The sequence below is a fragment of the Muscardinus avellanarius genome (assembly GCF_963383645.1).
Source record: "Muscardinus avellanarius genome assembly, chromosome: 16".
Classification (NCBI taxonomy): domain Eukaryota; kingdom Metazoa; phylum Chordata; class Mammalia; order Rodentia; family Gliridae; genus Muscardinus; species Muscardinus avellanarius.
Genome location: NC_137802.1, coordinates 13608642 through 13624323, shown reverse-complemented (window position 1 = coordinate 13624323; position 15682 = coordinate 13608642). Strand labels below are relative to the sequence as shown.

Genomic DNA, 15682 nt, shown 5'->3' with positions numbered 1-15682 from the left:
CTTTCTTTCTTTCTTTCTTTCTTTCTTTCTTCTTTCCTTTCTGCATTAACCCAGGAGCATGCTAGCTCCAAGCCTTATTTTTTTCTTAACATTTGAAAAAGTAAAGGGAGACTTGCTGAGCGTGGTGGCGCATGCTTGTAATCCCTACGTTCGGGAGGCTGAGACAGGAGGATCGCGAAGGTTCAAATCCAGCCTCAGCTGGCATAAGAGACCACCCTGTTTCCAAATAAAATATAAAATAGGCCTGGGAGTGTAGCCCAGAGCTAGAAGGCTCCTGGGTTCCATCCTCAGTACCACCAAAAACAAATAAAGAAAGAAGGAAGGAAGGAAAGAAAGAAAGAAAAAGAAAGAAAGAAAGAGGAAAGAAAGAAAGAAGCAAAGGGATACTCATCAACCTAGCAAGATCCTGTTTCAAAAAAAAAAATAGAGCTGGGGGGTCGCTTAGTGGTAGGATGCCCCTGGATTCAATACCTAAAACCAACAACAACAACAAAACTTTGACTCTCCCCCCTCCTCTTATCACCAATACACCTCCTCCCCCGTGGTCCCTCTCTTGGAGAATGGCACCCCCACATATCTGAGATCTATCATGAAACATGGGGTCATCTTTGACCTCACATCCAACCAGTAACAAAGGCCATTTGATTCAAACATTTTAATAACTTCAAGCCAGACACCCTTCTTCATCATTGAAATACCAGGGCAGCTGCTTGAGCTCACCTCTCCATCACCCCTCCCCTGGAAACCCTGACTCTGCCCCCTAACTTCTCCTCTCCCCCATCTTGCCCTCATATGTAGTGCGTTATCCACACTGCTGCCAAAAGGGCCTTTCTGAAATCCATGAGTGCAAATCTAATCGGGCTCCTTCCTTCCATTCATCCATCCATCCACCCACCCATCCATCCTTCGGATTGAACCTAGGGACATTCTACCTCCAAGTTCCACCCAACCCTTTTTAATTTTTTTTTTTTTTGAAACAGGGTCTCACTAAGTTGTTGAGGGCCTCACTAAACTGCCAAGGCTGTCCTCCAACCTGTGATCCTCCTGTCTCAGCCTCCCAAGTACTGGGAATACAGGTCTGTGCCACCCACCTTCTTTATTTTCTCTTTTTTTCTTTCTTTCTTTTTTATTGTGTTACTGGGGTTGGAACCCAGGGGCATTTGACCTCCGAGCTACACCCCTGCCCTATTTTTTTATTCTTTATTCTTTATTTTTTATTCCTTATTATTTATTTATTTATTGGTGGTACTGGGGTTCCTGGAAGCCCTTCTACCTCCGGGCTACACTCCCAGACCTATTTTATACTTTTTATTTGGAAACAGGGTCTCTTAAGCCAGCGAGGCTGGCTTCAAACCTACACGATCCTCCTGTCTCCCCCTCCCAAGCGCGAGGATTACAAGCGTGCGCCACCACGCCTGGCCTATGGCATAGTTTTATAATGTCTACCAAGGTTGACAATGGAAGGTAGGATTTGTCCTCTGTGTAATAGTTGTGGAAAGAATTCTAGGGAGTGGTACCCACTGCTGCCCGGTAAACCCCATGGTGGCAGCGGGACCTCAAGTTAGACACCAGTAGTGATGGACTGGCTTCCTTTCTTCCATCTTTGGATTGACCAGAGGTGCTCTACCACTGAGCTCCATCCCCAGCCCTTTCTAATTTTTAACTTGAGACTTGGTTTCACTAAGCGGCCTAGGCTGGCTTTGAACTTGTGATCCTCCAGTCTCAGCTTCCTGGACAGCTGGGATTATGGCCGTGTGCAGCGGCACCCTGATGAAGCCAAACTGGTGTCTGTCGCGTGTTATCAGACAAACCTGGTCTTAGTCACTAGCTCAGTCACCAACCCGCTGCGCAGCCTTGGGAACGTCTCCGTGCTTCTGTTTCTTTATTGCATTTTGGGGATAAAGCAAGTTGTGGCTAGCTGGGCGTGATGGTGTGTGATCCTGGTACCCGGGAGGCTGAGACATGAAGATCACAGGTTGGAGGCTCGCCTCGGCAAATTTAGCAAGACCCAGTTTCAATAAAAATTTAAAAAATGACTGTGGAGGTAGCTCAGAGGCACAATACCCCCAGGCTCATCCCCCGGTCCCTCACCACAAAAATAGTTGTGACAACCTCAGAAGGATGTTATGAAGATTAAATAAAAAATTTTATGGAAAGGCTGAGCGTGGTGGCGCACACTTGCAATCCCAGCATTCTGGATGCTGAGACCGGAGGATCGCGGTTCGTGGACAGCCTCAGCTACTCAGTGAGGCCCTCTGCGACTCAGTGAGACCCTGTTTCAAAAGAAAGAATAAAAAATAGGGCTGGGGTTGTAGCTCGGAGGTAAAATGTCCTTGTGTTCCAGGCCCAGTGTCACAAGAAAAAAAGAATTATACAAAGCTCTTGGCTCAAAGCCTGGCTTGGTGAGCACTTGATAAAACCAGATGTTGCAGCTGCTGCTGCTGCTGGTGATAGTGATGGTGATGATGATGGTGATGGTGATGGTGATGGTGATGATGATGATGGTGATGGTGATGGTGATGGTGATGGTGATGGTGATGATGATGGTGATGGTGATGGTGATGATGGTGATGATGATGGTGATGGTGGTGATGGTGATGGTGATGGTGATGATGATAATGGTGATGGTGATGGTGATGTTGTTGGTGATGATGATGATGATGATGATGGTGATGATGATGATGATGGTGGTGGTGGTGATGGTGATGGTGATGGTGGTGATGATGATGATGGTGATGGTGATGGTGATGATGATGGTGATGGTGATGATGATGATGGTGATGGTGATGATAATGGTGATGGTGATGGTGATGGTGATGATGATGATGATGATGATGGTGATGGTGATGGTGATGATGGTGATGATGGTGCTGCTGCTGCTGCTGCTGCTGATGGTGATGGTGATGGTGATAGTGTAAATGTTCATCTACTTTCCTCAGATGACTTTCAGTGTGAGTCTCCCTAAGGCAGAAGCATAGCTAAACGATGTCTCAAGAACCCTTCTAGAAGCCGGGCGTGGTGGTGCACGTTTATAATCCCAGCATTCGGGAGGCGGAGACAGGAGGGTCCCAGGTTTGAAACCAGCCTCAGCCGGACGTGGCGGCGCACGCTTGTAAACCCAGCATTGGGAGGCTGAGATAGGAGAACGGAGGTTGGCAGACATCCTCGGCTACTACTTAGCGAGGCCCTCTGCAACTCAGCGAGACCCTGTTTCAAAATAAAGAATAAAAACAGGGCTGGGGATGTAGCCCGTTGGTAGGATGTCCCTGGGTTCAATCCCCAGACTGCAAAACAAACACCCTTCTAGACTTTCAGATCAGGTGGCCTTTGGGACAGCGGGGAATACCTTGAACTCTTACTGTGTGACCGGCTAGTGCCACATTGCCCTCATTTACACAGACGGACGCGGAGCAGGGGAACAAGCCCTGGGTGACCTTGAGCCTCACAGCAGTGGGGAGGTACCGCTTACTAACTCGCTTCTGCTTTTTTTTTTTTTTTTGCTTTTCAAGGTCAACTTCTTCATCTTCCTAAAAATCCTCAGGCTTCTCATCTCTAAGCTCAAAGCCCATCAAATGTGCTTCAGAGATTATAAATACAGGTGAGTGGCCGAGGCCAGGGTTCAGTGGTCCGGGGTTTATTTCTCATCCTTCTGGTGATGGCGCTGTCTATGGTCATGGCAGGGGGTGGGGGGAGTTGCATCAGTGTCTTTGTTACCTAAGGTGGGGGTGTCGGGGAGAGGCCTCCCGGGTAGAAGTGTCAGAGGCGCGTGAGACTTACGGGGACCTCCAGACCCCGCTAAGACAAAGCCGCGGTGCCTGATCAAGGCCCATTCATTCCCCTGGCATGGACTGGTGAAGTGTCCCTAGGAAAGAGTGGTTTTTTGGAGGCAGGAAATCCTGGTGACAAGGGAGACCTTGGCAGTTGCCTTCCATGGGGAAGGGTTAGTAGCCATGAAATGAGGGGTGTGCTCCTAACTCACAAGAGGGTTTGATTTTGTTTCCTTCCTTCCTTCCTTCCTTCCTTCCTTCCTTCCTTCCTTCCTTCCTTCCTCTCTCCCTTCCTTCCTTCCTCCCTTCCTATTTGCTACTAGGAATTGGACCTATTTGCTACTAGGAATGGGGCAGGAGTATCTTACCTCTGAACCACATCCCCCACTCTATTTTTTGTGTGTGGGACTTGGGATAGAACCCAGGGGCCTTCTACCTCCGGGCTATACTCCCAGACCTATTTTCTATTTTATTTGGAAACAGGGTCTCACTAAGTTGCTGAGAGCCTCACTAAGTAGCTGAGGCTGTCTTCGAGCCCGTGCGATCCTCCTGTCTCAGCCTCCCAAGTACTGTGATTACAAGCACATGCCACCATGCCTGGCCCCCCAACTCAATTAGACCCCATTTCAAAAAAAAAAAAAAAGAATAAGACATGAGGCTGAGAGTGTAGCTTGGAGGTAGAATGCCCCCGGTTTCAATCCTCATTATAACAACAACAAAAAAAAAAGGTCTTAAAAGTTGCTGAGGGAGCCAAAATGGTGGTGCACGCTTGTAACCCCAGTACTTGGGAGGCTGAGACAGGAGGATCGCAGGTTCAAGGACAGCTTCAGCAAGTAGTGAGACTTATCAACCTAGCAAGACCCTGTTTCTGAATAAGAAATAAAATCAGGCCAGACGTGGTGGCGCACGTTTGTAATCCCGCACTTGGGAGGCGGAGACAGGAGGATCGCGCAGGTTCGAAGCCAGCCACGCTGTCTTAAGAGACCCTGTTTCCAAATAAAAATATAAAATAGGTCTGGGAGTGTAGCCTGGAGGTAGAAGGGTTTCCAGGAACCCCAGTACCGCAAGAAAAAAAAATTTTTAAAGAAAAATAAATAAAATCAGATTAGGGGTGTAGCTCGAAGTTTGTAGAATTCATCTAAGTTCAATCTCCAGTACCACACACATAAACAAAATAACTGAGGCTGCCCTTAAACCTGCGATCCTCTTGTCTCAGCCTCCCAAGCAATGTAATTACAAGTGTGCACCACCGTTATTCCTGGCTATACTTGGGTAACTTTGAGACCTTGAGAAAGAAGGCCACCAACTTCTGTGACTTGCCTTGCTTGCGTCTCACCTGCTTTTCCGCAGTGACAGCAGACCCAGTTTATCATAAACCAGATGACACAAATTTCCTGAGATCTTCATTGCTGTAAGAACAAATTAAGCCTGAGTGGATGGATCGGGCACAGAGGGCCCGATCTTTTTCTAGTGTCTCGTATGTTCACGTGGCAGGTGCATTTCAGCAGGACCGCTGAGGAAGGCGTGTTTCTACTCAAATTCAAGAACTATGGTAGGGACTTGAGCCCCACCGAAGACGGCAGGGGAGGAAGGAGTGTGTAGACAGCTCCAGCCTCTTCCCTGCTCTCTTGAAGGCTGATCCAGGTGCTAGGGGTGGATTTTCCACTTATCAAACATTTACCGAATGCCCTCAATATACCCAGCACTGTCCTTGGCACGTCAAGTAAATGTGCTGTGGACCCTGGCTTCGGGGAGCAGGCCTGCTGCTCCACTAAGGCTGGGGACATGGGTGTGGACCTCAAGACAGGCGGGATGGGCCCGCCACGGCCCCAGACTTGCTGACTGACCGTAGACAAGTGCCCTGGCGTGCTTTCTAGTGTGTAAAGTGGTAGTGTCACGGCAGACTTGTCTCCTGTGCTTTATGACCATTCCAGGAGGCTGTAGATATGGGTGGCCATGTCTGATCAGATGCGGAGAGTGGTGTTTATTTAGGATCCAGACCCCAATCGCTAGCTCCCTCTCCAGGATGTCTAGGGTAAACGTACTTGGCTCAGGAATGGGCCGATGGATATGAGGGTTGCTACTTGAGGCTTTGACTCAAACATGTCACAGAAAACCCCAGCCCTGGGGAGCTGGCCTGGCCGGGCCCTGGGGAGTCCTGCTCTCTCTCCTGGCACCTCCAGTCGGGCCTCCAAGTGGCTGAGTGGCCCCTTTGGCCTCTTTCCCAAGGTTGGGCCTCTCTCTGCGCCAAGAGGGTGGGGCTTCAAGGCCCAGCAGAGCTGCCTGGTCCATCCAGGGAGCATAGCCCCAGTGTGGGGGTGACCAGGTGCCCCTACGCTGGACAGAGACAGAAATGGGGGGGGGGCAGATGAATCCCAAGGGTTTCAAAACCTCCCTGCTCCTTTGTATCCCCAAAGCCCACCATGGACCCCTAGGCACATGCTCTAGACCTTCAGTGAGCCCCATAATAGTGTCCACCAGCTGTTCACAAGCATCCCCTGAGATCCGGTTAAATGCATAGACCTCCAGAGCTCCATGCTGGGCCTCCTGACTCCGGAAGCGTGGGGTGGAACCCATCATGTGGACTTCTTACAGATTCTCCTGGGAGATTCAGATACACAGCCAGAGTAGGGACTGTGGAGACAACGCTCTTATGAACTAACACACACACGATTTGCTGCTTGGACCGTGGGGGATGCTTGATCCACAGGGGATGCTTGGACTATGGGGATGCTTGGACCACAGGGGATGCTTGGACCACAGGGGATGCTTGGACTATGGGGATGCTTGGACCATGGGGATGCTTGGACCACAGGGGATGCTTGGACCACAGGGGATGCTTGGACCATGGGGATGCTTGGACCATGGGGATGCTTGGACCACAGGGGATGCTTGGACCATGGGGATGCTTGGACCATGGGGATGCTTGGACCACAGGGGATGCTTGGACCACAGGGGATGCTTGGACCATGGGGATGCTTGGACCACAGGGAATGCTTGGACCATGGGGATGCTTGGACCACAGGGGATGCTTGGACCATGGGAATGCTTGGACCATGGGGATGCTTGGACCATGGGGATGCTTGGACCATGGGGATGCTTGGACCACAGGGGATGCTTGGACCACAGGGAATGCTTGGACCACGGGGATGCTTGGACCATGGGGATGCTTGGACCATGGGGATGCTTGGACCACAGGAGATGCTTGAACCACAGGGGATGCTTGGACCGTGGGGATGCTTGGACCACAGGGGATGCTTGGACTATGGGGATGCTTGGACCACAGGGGATGCTTGGACCACAGGGGATGCTTGGACCACAGGGGATGCTTGGACCATGGGGATGCTTGGACCATGGGGATGCTTGGACCACAGGAGATGCTTGAACCACAGGGGATGCTTGGACCGTGGGGATGCTTGGACCACAGGGGATGCTTGGACTATGGGGATGCTTGGACCACAGGGGATGCTTGGACCACAGGGGATGCTTGGACCATGGGGATGCTTGGACCATGGGGATGCTTGGACCACAGGGGATGCTTGGACTATGGGGATGCTTGGACCATGGGGATGCTTGGACCATGGGGATGCTTGGACCACAGGGGATGCTTGGACCATGGGGATGCTTGGACCATGGGGATGCTTGGACCACAGGGGATGCTTGGACCACAGGGGATGCTTGGACCACAGGGGATGCTTGGACCATGGGAATGCTTGGACCATGGGGATGCTTGGACCATGGGGATGCTTGGACCACAGGGGATGCTTGGACCACAGGGGATGCTTGGACCATGGGGATGCTTGATCCACAGGGGATGCTTGGACCACAGGGGATGCTTGGACCATGGGGATGCTTGGACCACAGGGGATGCTTGGACTATGGGGATGCTTGGACCATGGGGATGCTTGGACCATGGGGATGCTTGGACCACGGGGATGCTTGGACTATGGGGATGCTTGGACCATGGGGATGCTTGGACCACAGGGAATGCTTGGACCACAGGGGATGCTTGGACCATGGGGATGCTTGGACCATGGGGATGCTTGGACCACAGGGGATGCTTGGACCACAGGGGATGCTTGGACCATGGGGATGCTTGGACCACAGGGGATGCTTGGACTATGGGGATGCTTGGACCATGGGGATGCTTGGACCACAGGGGATGCTTGGACCACAGGGGATGCTTGGACCACAGGGGATGCTTGGACCATGGGGATGCTTGGACCGTGGGGATGCTTGGACTATGGGGATGCTTGGACCACAGGAGATGCTTGAACCATGGGGATGCTTGGACTATGGGGATGCTTGGACCACAGGGGATGCTTGTACCATGGGGATGCTTGGACTGTGGGGATGCTTGGACCACGGCGGATGCCTTTCTACCTAGACTCACAACCTTCTTTCCCAGGGTCCTCTCTAGAGTGACCCAGCATAGTGGTTTCTTAGCTTTTCTGATTGTGCATCTTGAGCAGTTGAAGATGCTTTGTGCAAGTTCCTCATCATACGTATGCATTATCTTCTGAACCAATAGATACTTTATAAGATACAGCAGGAGAAGTAGCTCAGTGGTAGAGTACTTGCCTCATATGTGTGAGGGTCTGGGTTTGATCCCAGTACCACAGAAACAAACAAACAAAAAACCCCACACTTCATGCTGTCATAAGCCTTTAGTCGAGTGTGGTGAAGTGCACCTGTAATCCCACTCCTTGGGAGGCTGAGGCAGGAGGATCCCCCAGTTCCAGGCCAGCCTCGGCAATTTAGCCAGACCCTCAAATACTTAGCAAGACCCTGTTTCAAAGTAAAAAATAAAAACGGGCTCAGAGGTAGAATGCCCCTGAGTTCAACTCCTAGTTCCTCCCCCTACACACACACACACACACACACACACACACACACACACACACACAGACACACCAAAAAAAAAAGGTAAAAAGAAGAAAAGAAAAAGATATATAAAAACCAATATACATAGGACTATAGGATTCCTATTATCTTCTCTGATGCTATTTTTGTCCAATATTAAATAAATTGCCTTACACAGCCCTGGAGTGTGCAGACCTTCTTGGGAGCCATTGATCTGGGGAAGGGTAAATCAAGGCGCTGGGGAGACCTTTATGGTTGAGCAGTGGTCCAGTATGAATGCTTGGGGAGAGAGCCCTGCCTGGCAGCTATCATCTGTCTGGAAGCTTCCCTTTCTTCACCCCATTCTTGATCAAGAAGAAGGCTGTAGAAGAGAAACCTGGGTGCACATCCACCCAAAGGCCTCCCAGGGCTAGAGGCCCCGGCTTGGCGAGGCCAGCATCACCTAGAGATTGGAGAGTGGACCTCTCTATTCCCGAGAGGCTGCCCGATGCCATTATACTTACAAGATGCTAGTGTGTAGAGACCATTATAAATCTCGTAGTACTGAGGATTGAACCCAGGAACATTCTACCTCTGGGCTACCTCCCTAGCCTTCTACTTTTTCTAACTTTGAAACAGCGTCTCACTAAGCGGTTGAAGGTCTTACCAACTTGCTGAGGCTGGCCGCAAACCTGTGATCTTCCTGTCTCAGCCTCCCAAGTACTGGGGTTATAGGTATGTGCCACCATGCCTGGCTGACCAGGGAGCAGGGGAAGGAATTCCTTTCCAGTGCCCACGTGCCTTGCAAGATTTTATTTTTTCAACATCTGGAGACCCAGAAATCCAAAAAGGTCACTGGGATATTGCTTGGTGAGCAGAGTGGTTGGTGTTGAAGGACAACTAAGAAGTCACTGGCCCTCAGTACCACCGACTTTTGAGAAGGTGCTTAATGCCCCAGCATCAGTGCACACCCTGCAGAGGAGGACAGGAGCAGTACTCAGGATAGTCTCCCTCTTTGTATTTCCCCCTGTTATTTGGTTGGCCACCCCCCCCCATATGATACTGTTGACTAGCTTATGCTTTTAAAATAATATATATTTTCTTTTTCATGTATGGTGCCAGGGATTGATTTTAGGGACATTCTACCTCTGAGCTACATCCCCAGCCTCACTTTTTAATTCTTTATTTGAAACAGAGTCTCGTCAAGTTGCAGAGGGCCTCACTAAGTACCTGAGTCTGGCTGCGAACCTGTGATCCTCCTGTCTCGGCCTCCCAAGTACTGGGATTACAAGCGTGCGCCACCATGTTCGGCTAGCTTTTGCTGTGTGTGTGTGTGTGTGTGTGTGTGTGTGTGTGTGTGTGTGTGTGTTACTGGGGCTCAAACCCAGAAGCATTCTACCTCTAAGCTCTGAGCTACATCCCCTTCCTTATTTTTTATTTTGCAACAGGGTCTCACTAAATTGTGAAATACCTCATTAAGTTACTGAGGCTGGCCTTGAACCTGTGATCCTCCTGTCTCAGCCTCCCAAGTACTGAGATTACAGGTGTGCAGTACTATACCCAGCTAGATCGTGCTTATTAATTAGCAAAAAGCCAGAGACCTAGCTCTCAGGACACACCCATGCCACCTTTTCCCTCCCTCCGGGGGCTGGAGAGGCCTCAGCACCTGTGAGCTCGTCTGCATTTTGCTCTGGGGTAGCAGAGCTAACTCCCTCCTTTCCAGTTCGGGGAGGGAGGCTTCCATCACCCCGCTGGGTCACGAGCACGTCCTCCACGCCATCTTCTTGCACACTGGAAGGCTGTTCCTCTTCCATCTCTCCTCTCCACGAGTTTGTTCTTCGTGACAGGTGTCGGGTGGGCTTGATGGATTTCAGCCACACTCCAGTAGGTACAGGCTGCCCCCAGTATCTCTAAGATTTTGAGAACTTTCAGAATTTAATGGCCAACATCAGGCTCTCCTCCAGGAGTTTATTTTAGGAAATTTTAAACACAGTTAGGCTCCGCCAAGTTGCTAGGAGGTAGAAGACCCCTTAAATGCTTAGCTCTTTTCCCTGGGCTTCCAGCATCGAGCAAAGGAATTTTGCCGGTGCGTCCCTGTAATACCAGTAATTGGGAGGCTGAGACAGGAGGATCGCAGGTTCAAAGCCAGCCTCAGCAACTTAACAAGACCCTCAGTAATTTAGTGTTTCAAAATAAAAAAAAATAAAAAGGGCTCAGGGTAAGCTGGGCGTGGTGAGCACACGCTTGGAATCCCAGCATTCAGGAGGCTGAGACGGGAGGATCGCGGTTTGCGGATGGCCTCAGCTACTTAGGCCCTTTGCAACTCAGTGAGACCCTGTTTCAGAATAAAGAATAAAATAGGGCAGGGGGTGTAGCTTGGAGGTAGAATGTTCCTGGGGTCCCCACCAAAAAAGTAGAAAAATAGACCATTTATATGTTTTGGAGAGGGAGTGCTGAGTTGAACTTGAAGGGGGAGCTTGGGGAGTAGGAAGGTGGTCAGGGACCAGCAGACCCTGAGCTCCCTCTGAGTTCTCTGTTCTTTTTTTTTTTTTTTGGTGGTACTGGGGATGGAACCCAGGAGCATTCTACCTCCGAATTATACCTCCAGCCCTATTTTTATTCTTTATTTTGAAACAGGATCTGACTGGGTTGCAAAGGGCCTCACTAAGTAGCTGAGGCTGTCCTCGAACCTCGATCCTCCTGTCTCATCCTCCCAAATGCTGGGACTACAAGTGTGCGCCACCACACCCGGCTTGAGTTCTCTGTTCTCTGTGACACCCAGTAAAGGCAGCTCTCTTCCCCCAGGGGACCAATTTTAACTTCCCGTGAGATGCACGAGAACCAGAGTCTTAATGAACTTGTAAAGGAGAATCACTTCTTAACATGGGCAGCCCCGGCGTCCTTCCCCAAAGCACTTCCTGGTGGTGGTGGTGGTGGTGGTGGTGGTGGTGGTGGTGGTGGTGGTGGGTGTGTGTGTGTGTGTGTGTGTGTGTGTGTGTGTGTGTGTGTGTTTGGGGGGGATGGGGTTGCTCAGACTTCGGAGGCTCCCTGGCTGGGTCTGAAAATTACACTGACAAGACAGTTTAATAGGGAAAGACACAAATGTCTGTGTAAGTTTTTATGTGACACGGAGCCTTAGTAAGGGAAAGAAGCCCCAAAGAAATGGTCCAGCTGGTATATTTTTATTCTGGGTTTGATGACACGTGGACAGTCACGGAGAAATGTCATTGGACAGATGGAGTGTGATTTAACGGTGACAGACAGGGGACTTAAAAAGTCCGGCGCGTTCCTATTCTTCTCCATGTCCCTGTTGTTCAGAGATAAGGATATTTTTTTCCTGGGTATGGGGAGGGCACCTCTCAAGTGAGGGTCTTTGGATCTGCTTCATGGGTTCTATGAGCGGCATTAGGGGCGGCGAAGGGAGGCAGGAAGTGACTTCCCTGCTTCTGTAATTTTCTCTAATTCCTCCAGCTTAAAAAAACCCCTCAATTTGCCAAATAACCGTATTCTAGGGAAGCAGGTTCTGAGCCCCCATCAGCCGCAGACTAAAAATGTCATTAACGGAAGGAAAACTGATGAAAAGCATTGGCGCTATGGGAACTTAAGGCTAGGCGCAGCGCGATGGCTTCTCTTCTCAACCCATAAGTGGATAATACATTTTATTTAAAACTTGCATTTCCTAGCACATAAACATGCATACCAGATGTATATAAACACATCTGTATTTGATTTAATATTATTTAAAAGTTGGATATAATTATATGCCCACGTATATTAAACTGTTTTTACCTTTGTATAAACTTAAAGCACTCTATAGTACATCGAGGTAATTTTCATGGTATTTGTTAACTTAGAACTTACACGTTAGAACAGTCATTATTTTATATTTGGTTTTATAAGTGTTGTATATTTTACATGCACAGCCATGTTTATACTAGCACAATTAGCCAAATTATGGAACCAGACTGGGTGTCCTTCCACAGATCTCAAAACTATGTTCTTCAACAGAATTACAAAACCGTGGCCTATACACACAATGGAATTTTTTTTTCTCAGCCATAAAGAACAAAATTATGTCATGGAACTAGAGACTATTATGCTAAGTGAGAATGGCAAGTCTCAGAAGGGAAGGGTCCTGTGTTCTCTCTCAGAGGTGAAGGCAGAGAGAAGTCGGGATGGCTTCCTTAAAAAAAATTCCGATAATAGCCGGGCTTGGTAGCGCACCCTTGTAATCCCCGCGCTCGGGAGGCAGAGATAGGATGATCGCTCAGGTTTGAAGCCAGCCTTGCTGACTTAAGAGACCCTGTTTCCAAATAAAAAATATAAAATAGGTCTGGGAGTGTAGCCCGGAGGTAGAAGAGTTCCATACCCAGTACCACCAAAAAAAAAAAAAACAAAAACAAAAACTTACGATAATGTAAATTTATTGATCGCTCATCACACAGTAGATGCTATTTATTCTTAGGCTTTATCTTATATTATTTGTTGAACCCATATGATGAATCTGTCAGCTAGATACAATTATTAGCATAGTCCTCTGTTAGCACAGAAAGCTAATAGGTTAAATAATTTGCTTAAGGCCACATTGCTAGGAATTGATGACTCCCTGGTATTTGAGCCCAGACCAGGAGCTATTCCTGTGCCCCGTGTCACGGGACCACGACTCTCCTGCCCCCTCTCTACCTGCTTGTGCTCCCAGAGCAGATGCTTAATAAATATTTGTTGAGTAGGTCAATGTCTGCAATAAACTGTACCAGTTAAATAAACAAATGGTTATAGATGAAAAATAAGTGTACACACTGTCTGCAAGAGTAAACCGCCATGGCTATTTATGGATTTGCATCTGAACTAAGACCCAAATAGTACTTTTGTCTAGGGAGAAGTTGGAATAACAAGAGCCATGAAGAATCTCTTCCTGGATCCATCCAGAGGGCAGTAGCGACTAAAATGGCCCAGATCTTTATAAAAGGATGCCCATTCTTTAAAAACCATCCATGCATGCCGGGTGTGGCGGCGCACACTTGTAATCCCAGCATTTGGGAGGCTGAGACTGGAGGATCGTGGTTCACGGACAGCCTCAGCTACTTAGTGAGGCTCTCTGCAACTCAGTGAGACCCAGTTTCAAAATAAAGAATAAAAAATAGGGCAGGGGGTGTAACTCGGAGGTCAAATGCCCCTGGGTTCCATCCCCAGACCCGCAAAAAAAATTTTTTTTTAATTAAGAGCCGGGCGTGGTGGCTCACGCTTATAATCCCAGCATTCGGGAGGCTGAGACCGGAGGATCGCGGTTCGCGGACAGCCTCAGCTACTTAGTGAGGCCCTCTGCAACTCAGTGAGACCTGGTTTCAAAAATAAAGAATAAAAAATAGGGCAGGGGGTATAGCTCGGAGGTCAAATGCCCCTGGGTTCCATCCCCAAACCCTCAAAAAAAAAATTAAAATTAAAAAAAATTATCCATGCCTAATGCAGTGAGGGATCCTGGGGTAGGTCAGGGATATTAGTGGTAAAACAGGTGAAATCCAAAGCAAGTCAGCAGATCAGAGGCTAGTAACATTCCAAAGTTGGCTTCCTGGTTTAGACAATTGTGCTACAGTCACGGAATAAGTTAACCTAAGGGGACACTGAGGGTAAGATGTGCGGGGACCTTTGCTACTTTTCTAGAAGTCTAAAATTATTCCAAAATAAAAATCTTATTTAAAAAAAAAACGCACAATGAGATGGGCGTGGTGGCGCAAGCTTGTAATCCCAGTTACTTGGGAGGCTGAGACAGGAGGATCGCGGTTTGCGGACAGCCTCAGCTACTTAGTGAGGCCCTCCGCAACTTAGTGGAACCCTGTTTCAAAAAAAGAATAAAAAAATAGGGCAGGGGGCGAAGCTCAGAGGAAGAATGGCCTTGGTTTCAATACCCAGTACCGCAAAAATACCAAAAAACAAACAAAAAACAAACAAACAAAAAACACCATAATGCGATAACATGGCCCCCCTAGAATATGTTGATGGTAAGATGCTGGCCTGCAGGGAAACATATGAGCGTCTATCATTAACACGCAGATGACTCAGAGGGAGGTCACAGATGCGCACACGTGCAAGGACCACATAAGAGCCGCAAGTATGTAGCACAGGCTGGGTGGGGCTGCAGAGCACGGCTTTCCTCTAAAGGGACAGGACAGCCACCATCTTGACAGATGCCAATCTTGACAGATTGGCATCTTGACAGATTGCCAAGCAGGAGTCTGGACCCTGTGTCACCAGATCGCCCCATTTTCCCAGAGAAACTGAAACTCTGAACATCTTTGCTTGCCATCTACTTATTAAAGATGGCTTCAATAGCAATAATAAAATAAGATTTAAAATATTAGCTGGGCGTGGTGGCGCACGCTTATAATCCCCGCGCTTGGGAGGCGGAGACAGGAGGATCGCACAGGTTCGAAGCCAGCCGTACTGGCTTAAGAGACCCTGTTTCCAAATATAAAAAAGTATAAAAATAGGTCTGGGAGTGTAGCCCGGAGGTACAGGAACCCCAGTACCACCAAAAAAAAAAAAAAAAAAATCACTCTATCACCTAAACAAAATCAGCTTCTGGTCAAATCCAACTCACGATCACCATTTTGCAACCTTTGAGCCATAAGGTTTTAAAAATCCCCTAGAGCTGGGCGTGGTGGCGCACGCTTGTAATCCCAACATTTGGGAGGCTGAGACAGAAGGATCGCGGTTCGCGGACAGCCTCAGCGACTTAGTGAGGCCTTTTGCAACTCAGTGAGACCTTGTTTCAAAATAAAGAATATATAATAGGGTTGGGGGTAGCGCCGGGCGTGGTGGCGCACGCTTGTAATCCCCGCGCTTGGGAGGCGGAGACTGGAGGATCGCGCAGGTTCGAAGCCAGCTTCACTGGCTTAGGAGACCCTGTTTCCAAAAAATAAAATAGGTCTGGGAGTGTAGCCCTGAGGTAGAAGGGCTTCCAGGAACCCCAGCACCACCAAAAAAAATAAAAATAAATAAATAAATAAATAAATAAAATAAAATAAAATAGGGTTGGGGGTATAGCTTGGAGTTAGAATGTCCCTGGGTTCCAT

The 15682-nt window shown here is 48.8% G+C and overlaps 1 protein-coding gene across 1 annotated transcript in view; it reads left to right on the top strand.

Annotated features, from left to right (window-relative positions):
• GLP2R (glucagon like peptide 2 receptor) overlaps positions 1–15682 on the top strand; it is a gene marked incomplete at its 3' end in the record, with an annotated part of 81324 nt that overhangs the window by 55135 nt on the left and 10507 nt on the right. The window contains exon 10 of the mRNA XM_080713948.1: positions 3510–3598. Coding sequence (XP_080570074.1) covers positions 3510–3598 — 89 coding nt within the window. The remainder of the gene's footprint in view (positions 1–3509; positions 3599–15682) is intronic.